This window comes from Engystomops pustulosus, chromosome 2 (genome assembly GCF_040894005.1).
Source record: "Engystomops pustulosus chromosome 2, aEngPut4.maternal, whole genome shotgun sequence".
NCBI classification, from domain to species: Eukaryota; Metazoa; Chordata; class Amphibia; order Anura; family Leptodactylidae; genus Engystomops; species Engystomops pustulosus.
Window position 1 is genome coordinate 35,021,348 of NC_092412.1, and position 18,249 is coordinate 35,039,596.

Genomic DNA, 18,249 nt, shown 5'->3' on the forward strand with positions numbered 1-18,249 from the left:
GTGCTGACTGGAGTACCATATTAATAGCATAGCACATTACGCTTCCAACCCTCCTAGATAGATGAGACCTTAAACTTCACAAACCTCACTTAACTCACTCTCCTACGGACTTTGGTGCTACTGTTATCTATTGAGCCATAATTTTTCCATCATATTTATCGACAATCCTTATAGTCCCCTATGAAGTGCCTTATCCATATGCTGGCTATTACGGATAACACCAGGCAGGATGGAACACATCTCATATGTAGTCTATAAAATAACACGCATGGCAGCGATAGAGCAGGCACGGAGTGCAGCAAGTGTCAGGAGTAAAAATGTTAAGTCGGCTGCTTTTTGCCTAATGAAATCTCGCCCGGACTTGGTGTCATTTCAGAGACTGTGTTCCCGGACGCACGGTGACAATTGCTTATTCCGAGTTCTATTTGCAACGTACTTCACCTTTGCTGCTGAATACATTGAGGTGTGATTTATGTCTGCAATAACCTCCCCTAAATCCGGGATAATGAGTTTTTTACTAGTGTGTAGGAAATCCTTCCGTACACCGATGCTGTTGTCTGCTTGAAAAGATGTGATCTTTACTCCGCTTGTTACTAGACTTCAATTTACTGCAGAAATTCTGTACTGGGGAAACTTGAACTTTTTAGGCTGAATGCGGGAAGTTGCATTAGTCAGAAATGGAACAAAATATTTTCAATTATTTTTCCTCACAAAAAAATAAAATTAAAAAACCAACGTGGAGGCTTTGAAATGTGACAAAGTAATAAAGAAAACTAGGATGAAATAAAAATAGAAGAGTTTATTATTTGTGGTTGCAAAAAAAAAAAAAATTATATATATATATATATATATATATATATATAAGAACCAAAAACTAATTTAATTTAAAGGGGCTTTACCAAGTACTCAAGTTCTCCCCTGATTGGTGAGGGTCCAACTGCTGGTCACAGGAAGTGGACCCCAAGCAATCCGAGAACCAGATCTTGTTCTCACTAATGGGAGTGTCGCACAATGCTTTGGTCTGAGTACCAGAGATAGCTGAGCGCCATGCTCAGCAATTTCTAACACTCCCATGATATTGAATGGAATAGCAGGTCGGAAGCGCTACCTGCCGCTCCACCCATTAGTGAAAACTGGACCCCTGGTCTCTGGATTGCTGGGAGTTCCTGATCTTGCTAATGGAAGCTTGGCTATCAGTTCACTGTCTAAGTGGGTGCAGGAGATACCTGATCGCTGTGCTCTGCAATTTCTGACACTTTTTTACTGGGTGGAGCGGCAGATCACACGTGTTCTCCCTCTCAACCCATTAGTGAAAACGGGTCCCCTGGTCTCAGGATTGCCGGGAGAGGTCCCAATCTGGCAATTGGTGGAGGTCCCAGCAGTAAAACCCTCACAATCGCCTTGTCATCCCCTATCCTCTGTACAGCCAATAATTTCCTAGCTCGGTACAACCCCTTTACTGCAAAAAGATTATAATTAAACATTTTTTCCTTTAATTAAGGTTCGAAGTAAATAAAGAATAATCCACCCCCTCCCCCCCCCCACCGAAAAATTGAATATCTATACCCCATAGGATTGATCAGTTCCTGATTGAACACTTGAGCCACCGCCAATTACTTGAACCTTGAGTCCAAAGTCTTCAGTTCAGGAGAATTTTGAATGAAAGAGCAGTCTATGGGGCTTGGTCACCATCGGGTACCCCACTGATAGACCCCCAACCATCATACATCTCGTGAACAGGTGATAAATGTGTACGTTGAGGGAAAACTCCATCAATTTGCACTTACAAAAAAAAAAAGTGACAAAACCCTATACCTACAATGACCTCAGAATTTCATCTAACACCCTAATGCTCAGATCCATCCCACCAATAGCGGAAATAAACAAACCTTGAAATAAATGGGCGCCATATCCCCCACTTCCTTCGGTAGAGGAATACATTCATAGACCAGGTGGAAACGTTTCTTCAAGTTTATGTTGGTTTCCAAAAAGACACAGTCCTGTCCTTGATCGGCAAACATCTTGACCAGTGTTTTACGGAACATCTAGAACAGAGGGGTCAAATTAGTGTGAGTGGAGTCCGGCAGAGGAGCCAAAATATCCAGGGGACGGGTATGGAGTAGACGCTGTGGACAGATGCTGATGAACACATGGAACAATAAGGAGATCACGATGGTTCGTAGGAAAGCAAATACTAAGAACGGGGCAAGGCATAATGAGAAAGAAGACTGGCGTATAAAATACCGTATTGGGAGTATTTTTATTCCCAAAAAATAATAGTACTACAGTATCATCATAATTGAGTCTTGTTGATAAGTGTCCATCAGCTGTCTATGGGAGCAGCCTATTACCATCTAGCTATTCAGAACTTGGGGATGCTTAGTTGGTATGATAAGGGGAAGCATGGAGGTACGGGAGGCTTACTTGTTACTAACCTCCTCAGGTTCCCACAAGGTCCATCCTTACCTGGACTATACAGTTTCCAGAATATTAGGAAATACAGAAGACATTACTAAAGATAAGTGTTCACCATAAATAATGGCGCCATTATGTAACTAATAGAACGGAAAGTGAAGAGTGCCTTCTGCGAGGGCCACCGAAAAACAAGGGCCAACTGTTCCGCTCCTCTGCCTTCAGTTCGGAAGGAAACTGTATACCCTAGAGCAGTGATGGCGAACCTATGGCACGGGTGCCAGAGGTGGCACAAGAGCCATTTCTTTGGGCACTCAGACCATGGGTCCAGGCTGAGTTCACCAAATAGGACCTAATCCACCTCCAGTCCCAGGCAACTTAAGAGAAGCTGCTCTCAGCGCTGTTTTAAAGCAACATTTCATTGTCTGTTTGGAACTGCGGGAAAAGCGAAAAGGTGTTGACAGAACTGCATTATCTTTGGAGGCCATCCTACTGGACCCACCATTCTTTATCCACAGAGAGACCCTGTAGAAAAGTTACAACCAGAGTCTGCATTTGCGTTCCTTCTTTCAACTGTATAGGTAGCCTCAGGTGGTTGATACGATTGAAAGATGTGGAAGAACAGGCAGCAATAAGTTACTGCTTAAAATGCCACGTTGGCACTTCATGGTAAATAAGTGGATATTGGTTGCAGTTTGGGCACTCGCTCTCTAGAAGGTTCGCCATCACTGCACTAGAGAATAATAGCGAATAGAATTGACAGGTAAAAAAAGAATTTAAAAAACACACACCGCATGCTGGGGAGAAGTCATTAACATTCTGGCTGCTGCAAAAAAAACATTTAACATATTCCTAAAATAACCCAGATAACATAAAAGTCGCTATGAATTCATAAAAAAGTGATGTCCTTGTCAGCTTGTACTGAACTTTTCTCATTTTGTAGAGTGGTTTAGATGACACACAGGTCTCCTAATATGTGATGCAGGGAGCGTTCTCTGTGTGTGATTAGCAGTAGCGAGGAGGTAAGCGGATTCAAGCCGCGACGCTCCATACCAGTTCTCTCGCATCTTAAAGGGGTACACCAGCTGAAACTTAAGTTTCTGCACGCTGGCAGAGAAGGCTCAGTGTCTAAATGTACAAGTGATGCTATGCTGAGGCATCATGGGATTAAATGGTGTGGGGAGGGGTAGGGGTAAGATACTACCAGCAGAGCTACTTATAATAATTAGACAAGTTATAAATCGCTAAATGGAGAGAATATGCTCAGTGCACCCCTCACTGGCAGAGATGGTTCAGTCTCTAAATGTACAAGTGATGCTATGCTGAGGCATCATGGGATTAAATGGTGTGGGGAGGGGTAGGGGTAAGATACTACCAGCAGAGCTACTTATAATAATTAGACAAGTTATAAATCACTAAATGGAGAGAATATGCTCAGTGCACCACTCACTGGCAGAGATGGTTCAGTCTCTAAATTTGCTGAGGTATCATGGGACAGAAACTATGAGCACAGCTACAAATAAAATAAAAACAAATTCCTATCACAAAGTTATAAATAGGCATATAGAAATAATAACCTCAGTGCACCCCATGATGGCAGAGATAGTTCAAATTCGAAATGGTCAAGTAATGCTAAATTGAGGCATCACGGGATTGATGGGGGAGGAGAAACTAACAGCACAACTACTAAGAATAACCATACAGGTTCCCATCACGTAGTTATAAATCAGTAAATGGAGAGAATATTCTCATTGCACCCTCACTGGCAGAGATGCTGTGCTCAGGCATCATGAGATTGATGTGGTGGGTTAAAAAGCATAGGTGCTAATAATGATTACACAGGTTCCCTACACAAAGTTATAAATAGGCAGGTGTGAAAATCTCAGTACACCTCTCGCTGAGATGGGTCAGTCTCTAAATGTCAAGTAATGCTGTTTTGAGGCATCATGGGATTGGGAGCAAAAAAAAAATACAAAAATGAGTGGTATGTACGGTACAAAAAGTGTAGAAGCTGATATACGGACAGGTTGGGTGGCACAGGAAAGGAAAGTGGTGTACACACACCAGAGGTCTTCATATAGGAAGCTGAACGATATTATGCCAAGTGAAGGGCTTGTCCCAGTGCAGGTACATGTACATGGGGAGTATATACAATAGATATTACAATAAAGCAGTAGAGTGGTAATCCAACTAAAATACAGCATTTCGGGTAGGACACAGTAGGAGAATAAATAAATGATCCATTTGTACACCATTCCCATACTGGCAATCTAGTCTTTGCTGGAGCCAAAGTAATGAGGTCCTGTGAGGAATTGAGTCATCTCTACTGGACCTGGAACTTCAAAAGGACTATTCTTGTTTCATTTTTCCAGTTTCTACCATGTACTCCTTTAATATTTCTAACCAGCTACAGACAACAATAGTAGATCACCTGAATCTCATTCCATATGTCTTCATCCAGCAATGTCGCCGCTGTGAAGTGTTGTATAGGAACGATCAGGCAATGTCCCTCTGTGAGCGAAAGGTGGTTGGGAAGGCACAAATAAACCTATAAAAAAAAAGTGAAAAAGTAATTAAGAAAAATAATAAACCAATGCCCTTAACCTCTGCCTTCAGGACTTTAAAGGGGTTTTCCCATGAAACAAGTTAGGCCCTATCCACAGGTTAGGGCCTTACTTGTGATCTGTGAGGGTCTCATCAGTGAGACCCTCACAATCTGCAAGAACGAGAGGTCCAATGGGATCCCAGCTACCACCATCGGACCCCTCGTCACAATGGAGGTACCTGGGACCCCATCAGACCTCTCGTTCTTGTTCACTGAGACCCCACCGATCAGCAAGTTAGGCCTTCTCCACAGGATAGGGCCTAACTTGTTTCGTGGGGAAACACCCACAGTTTTTTAGTGCTTTATTTGAAGTGCACCTGTCACCAGGAATGTCATTTTTAGCTGGTGGAAGGCTCCAACATGGAAATGCTGGAAAGTCAGAAAGTAGCCAAACTGTGTATCCACCCTGCCCCTATGCAGCCTCTCAAGTCCCGGTGGGGCCCCTTGGCAAATTAGCGTACAGGGTACAACCCCTTGGTCCATAGAATAAAACACAACACCGGATTCAAACCGAGGAGTTGTGTAACGTATACAAAAGTTGGCAAAAAAACCAAACAAGAAAATTCCTTAATCGGCCGGTACCTAAACTACATAATCTGTCCCAGTGTTAGAGCCATCAAAAGGAAACCGCGCACTTTCACACGAGAGTTGTGGGGACACCTATGGCGCCCGGCTGTACTACAGTGAGCACATACGTGTCCCCTTACCGTACCATCGCTGGTCTATCTTTTCCCGTAAGTATGGCCATTCACCAGATGTCCCTATGGAGAGGGGAGGGGGAGAAGCAAGAATTCCTCTACCTATTTAGCCAAACGTTTGCCACACCAAGGTCCCTGCCTGCGTGTAGCACACATTTGTGTGAAAGAAGCTTTACTCCAGTTAATGGTCAGAAAACTCATGGCCAATCTCCTGCACAATATCCATAATAGCTGGTAGGGAATGTGAAGAAGGTCCTTTTCAGCTAGCAGAAGAAGCTTTTCCTCTCAGGTCCCCAGAATAGTCAGGATGTACTACGCAGAGAGACTTTGTCCAAGATCTTAATATAAGTAAACAGGCCAAAAGGAATCTGGTGATAGGTACTTGCCTAGGAAATAAGTACAATGATGGCCTTAGGTAGGTTTATTGTCAGAATGTGATGAGGAGCACAGCAGATCTGACAGTGTATGTTGTGGCTGAGATGTAGCAGAGCTGAGAATGTAATTGTGTGCTATATGGATCTCATCCCTCATCCCTGATCGGTCTCATCTTTCTTTCTATGCATCAGACACTAGTGAATGTTCAGAAGCCAAATAAAAGTGTATATAAACCTTGTCCCCTGATAATCTAAGCACATTGGCAGCACACAGGGGCTTATATACCAAGAGTCGTGCTGCTCACTTTCGTCGGACTTTCTGACGTTTTCGGGATTTGCACGGCTTTTACAGGTGTCTGCGCTGGGATTGTGTTGCACGCGATCGCATTGTGTTGCAGCTGCGCTGGCTTCCTTGAGACAGAAATCGGGCGGCGGACGATCCGACTGATTTGGACTGAGCGTAGGATTTAAGTTTCAAATTGTGTCGCAAGACAATGCACTGGGACTAGGAAAAAGAAGGTGAACTCCGTCGGACCTGAGCGGGGAAGCGACACCTGCAGGATATCGGGCGCATGATCTTAGTGAATCGCGGCACAGTGTATTATCGTCAGACAATGCACTTCCTGTGAACTCCATGGATGGGTAAGTAAATGTGCCCATATAGTGTCTAATCGCACAGAGGGATCATCACGTGTCTGCTTAGAGAGAGTCCTCGCCCACACTCTGGAATTTTACACCAAAAGTGAAAGGAGCTAAAACTGCAATAAAACAGTAAAATAGAGTAAGGGGCTAAAAATTTCTTTCATGGGCAAAACCCTTTAAAACACAGAAAAATTTATGACTGAAAATCTATAAAATTGCAAACATTTATTTTTCAGCAAGACTAACTCTTTAAAAGACAACGAAGCAACCAGTCCCAAATAATCTGACATCTCGGAGGTATATTTTTAGCACAAAGATTTGCTAGATTCGTTTCACCAAAGGCTCCTATGTGACACATAATAAGCAAATAACCCTGACAGGTCCTGACATATACTGTTATCTTCACTCTATAAAGGGGACGTTTTCCGGGGCTGAGATTCTATCTATCACGACGCTGTTGCGGCAACAGTCATTTATGTACAAGCCCTTGAACACTGTGTCAGTTTTCATCATCCCGTGCCAAAGCCGATACCCACAATGCCCCCGTACTGGTTACGCTGCTAGTGCTGAATTTCATTGTCCAGCAATTTCCCGCTAACCTGATTCACCCCATGACTCCGAGCTACAGAGTAATCTTGCTGTAATCTGCTGGAATGGAGAGAACGTAGCGTCATACCTAGAATTTTTTTTGCCTCTTGCTAAATCTTTCATTCCTTTGGTTAAAAAAAGCAGTAAAACGAGACTTCCGGATGACGAACTTTGCAGCAATCGATGTTGCCATTTTAAGGTTTTTTTTCGTGAAGGCGCTACATGGACTTGTGGGAAATGTATTAGTAAGAATTAATTTCCCTTGGATAGGACTTAATGGGGTCCCCTTGTTGACCGCTTACATCTGAATTTTTACCAGATGGCTTCCCGTCCATCATCCTCTTTCCATCTCCTAATAAACTCAATCATGCCGCACCGGGCTTCTGGATGACACGCTGATCCTGTCCTCATACACTAAATTATCTGTGATCTGACCCCTCTTGTCTCCTCCACCTTGACAATAACCCCGAGTAATCGGCTTAGAGAGTCTTTCTGCTTGGCTCTCGGTTCTCTCTCTATGGAAATTATTTTGGAATAAGTAGTCATGGCTCCTAATGCTTGTTATTATCTCATATCAAAGGAGAATCATTTCCAAAATGTGTTTGGACTGATAAAGCCATCGGCAGCTTTCAAGGGACCTTATTACTAATATTTTGTCTTACAGATTAAAAACAGAAACTGATACACATCCGTCTTCTCTTTTCTCGAACATTTGGGAGTCCAAGGGAAGATAATTTTTTTTTTTAAAAAGTTCCTCACTTTGTCTCCCTGTTTCCGATTGTCAGGCATCAACATTCACAAGAATTGGACTATGTTACTACAAAACCCCTAGTGGCTTCTATTCAGTAATTGTTCCTGTGTTATTTACCTCCAGCTATAGAGGTGTAACCTGACATAGCGATTCTGCCTGCGATAACAGAATTCTGACTGATAAGTGATCTCTACAGAACAAGAAGTGCTGTCACTGTCACTTCTAATCAGTACATGGTCTTGTGTTTTTTTCTCTCCAGCTATATAATAGAGGTGTTGCCCATCATTGAGATATTTCCTGTAATGATAATGGTAATGATAATGGTATTATTACTGAGAAGTGATTTCTAAAGAACAGGAAGTGTCAGCTGTGACCATCACTTCTGATCGTCCTTGGTCTAGTGTTATTTGCCTCCAGCTATATAATAGAGGAGTTAGACATCATTGAGATCCTTCCTGTAATGAAAATGGTATGACTATAAAGTAATTTCTAGAGAACAGGAAGTATGAGCCTATTGTGACCATCACTTCTGATCAGTCGTTGGTCTAGTGTTATTTGCCTCCAGCTATACAATAGAGGAGTTGCCCATTATTGAGATCCTTCCTGTAATGATAATAGTATTATTCCTGAGAAGTAATTTCTAAAGAACAGGAAGTGTCAGCTGTGACCATCACTTCTGATCGGTCCTTGGTCTAGTCAGTGTTATTTGTCTCCAGCTATACAATAGAGGAGTTACCCATCATTGAGATCCTTCCTCTAATGATAATGGTATTACTGAGAAGTGATTTCTACAGAACAGGAAGTGTGAGCCTATTGTTAAGCTAAAGCTGTGACCATCACTTCTGATCAGTCATTGGTCTAGTGTTATTTGCCTCCAGCTATACAATAGAGGAGTTGCCCATCATTGAGACCCTTCCTGTAATGAGAATAATATTAATGAGAAGTGATTTCTATAGAACAGGAAGTGTCAGACCATAATTAAGCTAAAGTTGCCCATACATCCCGCATACACATGTATGTACTGTAAAGAGAGAGGAAGTTAAAAGAAAATGCTGACAAACCTCTCGGATGTCTGTTCTTCACGGAGAACAGAGATTATGTTATAAATCCAACAGCCCGATCCTACAACAAAATGTCATAAGGGACCCAGTGTACATATTGAATTGTGAAAACAGCCAAATATGTTTTTATATATTCATATTTTAATAATAGGTCATTTTCAGACAAAATTGTTGTTTTAACAATGTTTTCCCCCAAACTTTTAGGATAGGTCCTTAACAGGCAATGGGTGGGTCAGATGTTTCTCACTACAGACAGAGATGGAAGCCATAATGTAGCCACATCTGCTCACACATGAGTTATAGTTTTGGAACTGCAGGAAACCCCACAAGTTTGAAACCACTACTTTAAGAACGATTCGGCCTTAGTGGTCGTAGTTGCATTTTCTTCATCTTTAGTCAACTCATTAATATAGTGATTCATGAGGCTTTGCGTTACTGTACAGCACCACCATGATGCATTCATTCCAGGATAGGACAGTGGATTTCGTAGTTGGGCATGTGCTCCAACATAACTACAAGGGGGTAATTTATAAAAGAGCTGGCTCATCGGGGAACGATGATGGACGATGATGAGTTGAGTTCTACCAAGCCGAGGTCTATCCAGGAAATATCTACACCACAGGCCAAGGTCTCTGTTTGGCCAAACCACTCATTGCCCGTACTCTACGGGTAAATATAAAAAATGATAAGAATAATCCGTAGAATTCTAAATAGTTAAGTTCTAATTTCTATTTTTTTTAATTCTCAAATCCCAGAGAAACAAGCTTTCTCACACATCTCTACCTCGTTCTTTGGCAACTCGTAAAACGATGACTTGCGAGTTGAAATATTTTAATCAATTGGCGGCTCAGATTATGAATTTGGCAAAAATACTTCAACAAGCGATCTGAAGAGCTTCAATGTGCAGATTAATTACTTCATAAGGAACGAGGAGACGCTCGATGCATCCGGAGCAGAGGTCACGCAAGACTCCAATGCTGCCGGTGCACCTGTCAAAACGGCAATTACAATACAACACACACCACGGACGTGTGACCGCCGACATAACATGGACGTCTCTAGGATTTCCACACTAACATTCTGGGAAGAAGTGACATTTAACCAGACACTAAGTGGCAATTTAATTACATTATGGGTAGACAGGGCAGCAGCCGTGAGAGGCCCTCAGGGCAGGGCAACACCTGCTACCAGATCTACGATTGTAATCTCATCAATTATGCCTGAGAAAAAATTCTGATGATGGACTTGAATCCTAAAGGGACATGGAGAAAAGACCCATTTACCTATTCCCGTAACCGAATGACTAGACCGAAAAGGTGTTCACGTTACTAACCTAAGACCAGGAAGCAAACCTTTGGTAAGTCAAAGAGAGAACTGCCACCATATTACACTAAAGCATATCACATTAATCAGAACCAGGCTGTTGGGATTCCCACCAATCCAAAAATTAGGCGTGCCAAATTGTCCGATAAACAACAATGAAGGAATTTGTGGAGCACTTATTTAGGATTGGTACTGGGCAAATGTCCATCAGACTCTGCTCTCACTACGCCTTCTACATAACAACCAAACCTCTACACCTCAGATATATGTATCTGTACAAGCATATTTTAGGATATTGTTCGGATATAAAAATTTTTTTGATAAAACCATCAACCGACAAAATAATAATGTCTGACAATCTTCTAACCAGACAATCCCTGCAAAAAGTATCTGGTGCTGGGCACTTTTTGGTACTTTCTAAAAGACTATGAAGTTCTCCATTGTGGTAAGAAAAAGTGTCACATGTCCAAACTGCTCAGCTTTGATTGGTCATCAATAGTGAAATAATCAGAGGGTCAAGTCATTACTTTCTGCAACCAAATATCCACCATAACACCCAAACATTACCTCACAGGGGCGCACGGTGGCTGAGTGGGTAGCACTTCTGCCTTGCAGCACTGGGGTCCTGGGTTCGAATCCCACCCAGGTCAACATCTGCAAAGAGTTTGTATGTTCTCTCCGTGTTTGCATGGGTTTCCTCCGGTACTCTGGTTTCCTCCCACACTACAAAACATACTGTTAGGTTGTTTAGATTGTGAGCCCCATGGGGACAGGGAGCAATTTGACATGCTTTGTGCAGCGCTGCGTAATCTGTGTGCGCTACATAAATAAAGAATTATTATTGTCATTATTATTACAGGGGAAAGGGGCTGTCAGGTCAAAGTGTTGAGAGATCGAGACTCGATATAGTTCTACCAAATTCCACTCTCCGCCCTCCTGTAAAATGTCACCCTACGTGTACTACAGCCTCGGACAGATGCTCTCTAATATGATCCGTGTGTGATCAGTTTACAAGGTCTGCTCTATACCAACAATCCTCGCCAGTAAAAGGTCAGTCTCCCGAACACTAGTCCAAAATGAACACACTTTCCACATCTCCTCCCCGCCGGCCCCCTGCCTGCAGACAATATTGTTTTCATATGCTAAACAGAGAAATCCATGTTGTGAGCTCCGGGAAATGGGGCTTGTTTAGAAAATGTGTTGAGACAATACCCAAGTGTGCTGATATTTATACTTGAGAAGAATATATTACATTAAGCCGTCTTCTCTCTGACTCATCCATTCCTGTCTATTGTCTCGTGCTGGCGGGAAGCCTTGCGCCGCTCCCTAGCCATCATCCCTATAATCCCACTCACTCAAATTTGATGGAATATAAAAAAAAAAAAAGTATATTTTTGGGATGATCTGGGGACAAGCACTTAGCGAGTTATAAATTTATTACAAGGTCATAACTCGCTTCCGATACTACCGGTAGCAATACCTAATGCATGTGGCTTTTGGGCAGTTCGATAGTGACATCTCTGAACACCATTGACACATGACATGTCATATTACTACCTAAGCAGAGGTCAAAACTAGAATGCTAGTTTTACTATGAGAACTGTCAATCTGTGGAATAGCCTGCCTCAGGCGCTGGTTACAGCAGGGACAGCAGAGAGCTTCAAGAAGGGTCTAGATGCCTTTTTACACCTAAATAACATTGATTGTTATGCTATATAGGATTGTTTCCTCTAAATCCCTTCCTCATCCAATCCCTTCCCTTCCTTGGTTGAACTTGATGGACGTGTGTCTTTTTTCAACCGTATAAACTATGAAACTATGAAACTAATACTGGTAAATTCAAGAGGTTAATAATAATAATATTTCCTTAATTTATATCGCGCGCCTTCACAGAACTTGCCAAATCGGTCGATGTCCCGAATGGGGCTCACAATCTAATCAACCTACCAGTATGTTTTGGAGTGTGGGAGGAAACCGGAGGACCCGGAGGAAACCTACGCAGACAAGGAGAGAACGTACAAACTCTTTTTCCAGGCTTATACTTAAGTGTCGCACCCCTACTGAACACCTAATATTGACCGATCATGAAACCCTCACAATTACACCATCACAGATATACTGTAGAGGGTTGGGGTCATGGTGTTGCTCTTAATAGTCCACCCTAGGGAAAGGTGATAAATAACTTTGACCTGGCCTTGGAAAATACCCATTTTAACTCAATTCATATCGGAAATAAACCTAGCCTTGAGTACACCAGAATAGGAACTATCCCAAGTTTTTCTGCACTTCTCATACAATGTCCCAAGTAGCATTTCCCCATCTTTTCCAGATAAACATGTTTCGAGTATTTTTAAGTGGCGATTTCGACTTCTAACAATTCATGAAGTGACATGTGAAGTTGCAGAGTCGTATTGAAGTATGTACAATGAATGCTCAAAAGATTAAAAGTTAGTATGGTCCATCACGAGGACACAGCCTTACAGGAATTTTTATTTTGGGCCACTTACGCCAAAGCTGCAAGAGGCTTCACACCCATATTGGGGAGATTTATCAGAAGTGTCTGAGGTAAAACTATTCTAGTTGCCCATGGGAAACCAATCAGAACTCAGCTTTCATTTTATAAACAGCTGTGGGAAATTAAATCTGAGCTCTTATTTGTTGCCATGAGCAACTAGAACAGTTGTTCTCTCATATACTTCTGATAAATCTCCCCCACATCATTCCATGGTCGTCTCTCACCTTCACTCCTATAGCAATGATAAGATGCTTGGGAAGTTCGGCGTTATCAAAGCAGTACGGACATTTCTCCATCCTGGCAGCAAGTCTCCGATGCTCTGCGATAGCCTGCTGTCGCTCTCTCTCCTCCGCCTCATTAACTCGCTCCTTATTTGCCGCTTTCGAGACAAACATTTCATCTAGAGTATAATAATCCTGGTCAACCTTCTCTCTGAGCTGGGGGTGGGAAAAAAAAAATATTTAGAACCACAAAACCGATAAAAACTAACATAAAAAAGGGCTGAAAATAACTAAAATAAAGCTTGAAAAGCTCATCCTCGAGATGTATCGATACACAACAGACATTAAGAAAAGCTTTATTTTATGAAAGCGTCAGGATAAAAATAGCCCAAAAATTACATTGGGACTTTCAACTTAATTTTAATTTAATAGGAGTTCGCCAACTTAAAAGGGGTTGTACGGCTGCAGACATTGCCCCCCACTTTCTAGATAACCTATAAACACCGACTACACTAATTCAATGTTATTAACGATTCTTGGGGGTTTTACAGATAATTAAATTGCAAGTTAGAAGGTCAGCAGTGTTTTCTACTTACCCATCTCCAGGGATACGACAGGTACACATTCTGCAGCGCTGGCCGCGCATGCGTGGTCCACACTCAGCAATCCGTGGCCACTTACAAGCGCCAGCCTCCTGTGTGCGCGCACATGTACCACACACAATGTAATGCTCGTACATGGCTGCATTACATATATGGAGCCACAATGAGCCAGGGGAACTTGCAGAGCGTGCACGGCGGTCGTGCACGCTCCACAATACTAGCGCACAGTACAAGCAGCCAATGGCTGCTGTGCTGTGCATTCTGTGCACAAGCACACTGCTCCGTGGGAGCGGAGTATCATGGGACTTGAAGTCCCCATGCGGAGTGCTGCGGCCATCTTGATTCATCGATCCTGATATTCAGGAATAAAAAGGTAAACCATTGTAAAAATGATGATTTCCACATGATTTAAGTGGAAAACACTGTATTGGTATGAGTAGGGGGTATATTTATCACACCCAGGACTTTTTTTTTTTTTTTTTTTTGGTTTGGGGACCGTATAACCCCTTTAAGGACACTCGAACCCTAGTTACAGACGGACCTCTCTGCCCACTGTGACCTCTGGTGAAGCTTTTTGGATGCTTTACTTTAGGGTGCATGCACACGCTCGTGTGCCCACACGACTACAGCAGGGCACGCTAAAGAGGAGGAGAAGCAAACGCTGCTCACCTCTCCCCATAGAGAATATTGGCGCACTCCATGCTCGCGGCCAAAAGACAGCGCAGGCTCTATCTTCTTTGCGGCCAACAGCACGGTACCGGGGCACCATAAACAACTAACGGCGAGGTATATACGTCCCCCATACGTCTCAGGCTCCAATGATCAGCACTAAGGTGTCTGTAATGAAGTTTTATTGATAGTCCTTGTTGCCAAGACAGCACATAATTATAAATATCCAATTGTCAAAGGGACAAAGAAAATTTTGTCTGGAGCTACAATTATAAAAAAATACTAGTTCTGACTTACATACAAATTCAACTTACGGCAAATACAGACCTAAAGAATCTATCTTGTACGTAACCCGAGGACTGCCTGTAGCCCCACGAGGTCTCATCAGAGGTCAGCTCTTTCTACCTCTCTCGTAGCATGACGTCTCACAAAGAGAAACTGCAGCTTCATCTCCTTCCTCACTGAGAACTGTGTATTGTATGATTCTAGATGATGCAGTAAATTACTAACAGCTCATTACATTGTCATTCATCTTTTATCATACTATCATGCTACAGCCAAGGCCTCGGGTACACTGATGTTTGCAAAAAGTGATCTAAAGTCCGTTTTTGCAGCCCTCTGGTAACCAGTTTGACATCCACATCTAAGAGGAACGTTGACAAAAAAAAAAGTCAGTTCATTGCAGATTTTTTGGGGATTCACAAAAATACAGAAGGCAAATGAAGTCTCTCGCTTGTCCCAACCATTTAAAGCAGTGATGGCTAACCTATGGCACTGGTGCCAGAGGTGGCACTCAGAGCCCTTTCTGTGGGCACTCAGGCCGTCACCAGAGATGACTCCAGGTATATTGCTGCAATCCCAGACAGCCCAGGACTTGATGTGCAGAGGTATTTTAAAGTGACAGCTGTACCTGGGACTATTTTCTGCTTTATTGGTGTCCTCAGGGGCTGGTATCAATGAAAACTGTGACAGAGAAGGGAGTATAAATCACAAATAAAATTTCTGTTTTGGCACTTTGCGATAAATAAGCGAGTCTTTGTTGTAGTTTGGGCACTCAGTCTCTAAAAGGTTCGCCATCACTGATTTAAAGGGTTTTATTATCTCGCAACAGATGTCTTCCATGTACCCTCATACCCACACATGCAGAAATAGGACCTTCTCAGAGTTTTACAACTTGGGCTTAGCTTCTCCTGCAACTTGCTTCCTGGTTTATTTTATATCTATATCTGTACACACACAGAAAATGTGCACATAAAGACAGAGCTGCAATATATATCCAAGTATGTTTCCATGAATTCACAATGCCTTTGGCCCTCAGTTGCAAACGTCAATGGATTGGACTTCACGGCATGACAGGACAATCCCCACACCTAAAAGTAAGAGAAGCCTGTGGGCCACATCTTCCTGTAAAGGACATGCCTGACAGCAGCGGCATTCCCAAGTAAGAAGTAGAACGGAACTGAAACACACAGGGGTCCCCTGGAGAGAATCCGCTGACCATGACCAATACTACAACCTTCCGGGAGAAAGAGTTGATGGGTTGTATAAAACATATGGCTTATTTTTATTTTTCAAATATACTGAAGAGATGGATTTGCACGGACAACGTGACAGCCTGATATGAGGACGAAGGATAAACTCTAAAGACCTGGTAAGATCATTTGGTCAAAGTCAATCAAAAAGGTTAGACTGTGGCGCTGTGATGCTCGAGGCGACATGGCCTACATCATGTGTCATTGTCCTGCTGTAGTTACTCTATGGAACAATGTGAAGGCCCTCATTCATTTGTTACTGGGGTGTTCGGTTCATTCCCCCTCACTCCAGCAGTGCTTTTACTAGGAGATAAGCCAGAAAAGGTACACAATAAAGTACACCACTTAGTCCAATTTATTGCTCCTGGAACCGGTCCTTCACTGCACCTAAAAACATGGTCAAAATCATGTTATCTGACAGAATCGGGGCGACAGGACTCCATTGATTTCTCTACATGTCTCAGTAGGCCTTAACATTATCTGCCTGAGCCAAGTATCATATGATAATACCGTAGCTCATCCTCATTAGTAACAATTAGCCTTGTCCAGATTCTTTACATTCTTCCATAGACGGTTCTGGGAACCTACAGCCATATCTACCTCTCCCCTCTGGTCTCTGGTTTCACCATGAATATTGGAAGTGAACAACAGCTGGAGATCTGAAACCTGACCTATCAAAATCAGATGCTATCCACAGCCTCATCCAAGAACAAGGCTTACTGGAGTAAGGAGTCCATTCAAAGGTACTGAGGTTTGGAAGAACACGGCTTCTGAGCAGAAGGTCAACCAACAAGCACGAGGCTGGTTATTCAAAGAGATGAACTTTCCCAAGAGAACATTTATGTATACACTTAGAAAAGGTAATAGCAGGTATAATCCAAGCTGTCCATTTGCTGAAAAAACAACCATGCACCTCTTCTGACAGTTTGTGAAAGTGGTCTTGGTTACCCTGAAAAATTCAACTTGGTTCCACCAGACGTCGCCCACCACCAGCTCCACCAGACGTCGCCCACCGCCAGCTCCACCAGACGTCGCCCACCGCCAGCTCCACCAGACGTCGCCCACCGCCAGCTCCACCAGACGTCGCCCACCGCCAGCTCCACCAGACGTCGCCCACCGCCAGCTCCACCAGACGTCGCCCAACGCCAGCTCCACCAGACGTCGCCCAACGCCAGCTCCACCAGACGTCGCCCACCACCAGCTCCACCAGACGTCGCCCACCACCAGCTCCACCAGACGTCGCCCACCACCAGCTCCACCAGACGTCGCCCACCACCAGCTCCACCAGACGTCGCCCAACACCAGCTCCACCAGACGTCGCCCACCACCAGCTCCACCAGACGTCGCCCACCACCAGCTCCACCAGACGTCGCCCACCACCAGCTCCACCAGACGTCGCCCACCACCAGCTCCACCAGACGTCGCCCAACACCAGTCTGAAACTCAACAACCCTAGATGGCCTTATCTGTCCATCTGTACTTAAATCGGGCAGAAGAGCATGGCTTTCAGATCTATTCAGTAACTTCATTTACAAGACAGGGGAACTAATAAATCATCTGGCCATGGAACAAGGTACCTGTAAAAGGTGAATTATGTTTTAATTTATTTTGACCTCCATCAGGGTGGTGCATATAAACACTATTTTATATCTTTTTGCAGAAAAACAAACCAAAACATATAGAGGAGACTGAATATTCAAACAATATATGAACAGAGTACAACATATATAGTGTCTTCAAACACCATCCTGTGAGAGGATGGGTCCATTTTCCTGCAGTAATAGGGCGACCATTGAATTGAATGGGTAGCTATGCAATACAGATACAAGGACTCCCACTACTGCATTGTGGTTCAGTGAGAATACCAAGCTGCAATACATAGCACAACCTGCGTAAAATGTGCAGCAGTGTGCTTGGCTGGAAGTGGAGAACCCACAGCGTTATGGAGATAGCTGAACAGCACCAGGAGGACATCCGCCTATGGTAATGCACACAAATTGCAGATGACCTTGTGCTCAGCGCCTGCGGTCACATGAAGGTGTGGGCGCTGGAAACTGATTATCTTATTAAAAGGAGCATTAAAAGCAATATCTGGGGGAAAAGATGAACTATGAGATGCATGGCTCCCTCCAGCCTCTCTCACAGTGTATTCACAGAGCTCCTATTGTCTATACACCCACATGGAGGAGAGAAATGGATGTGTATATATGTATATGTCTACCTGACCGCCCAGCTGTATATACACAAGGTCTATAG

At 43.3% G+C, this 18,249-nt stretch overlaps 1 protein-coding gene across 1 annotated transcript in view; it reads right to left on the minus strand.

Annotated features, from left to right (window-relative positions):
* CWF19L2 (CWF19 like cell cycle control factor 2) overlaps nucleotides 1–18,249 on the minus strand; it is a 78,603-nt gene that overhangs the window by 17,828 nt on the left and 42,526 nt on the right. Inside the window, exons 13-15 of the mRNA XM_072134227.1 lie at nucleotides 13,194–13,406; nucleotides 4,844–4,960; nucleotides 1,890–2,045 (exon numbers count right to left, since the gene is read on the minus strand). Coding sequence (XP_071990328.1) covers nucleotides 1,890–2,045; nucleotides 4,844–4,960; nucleotides 13,194–13,406 — 486 coding nt within the window. The remainder of the gene's footprint in view (nucleotides 1–1,889; nucleotides 2,046–4,843; nucleotides 4,961–13,193; nucleotides 13,407–18,249) is intronic.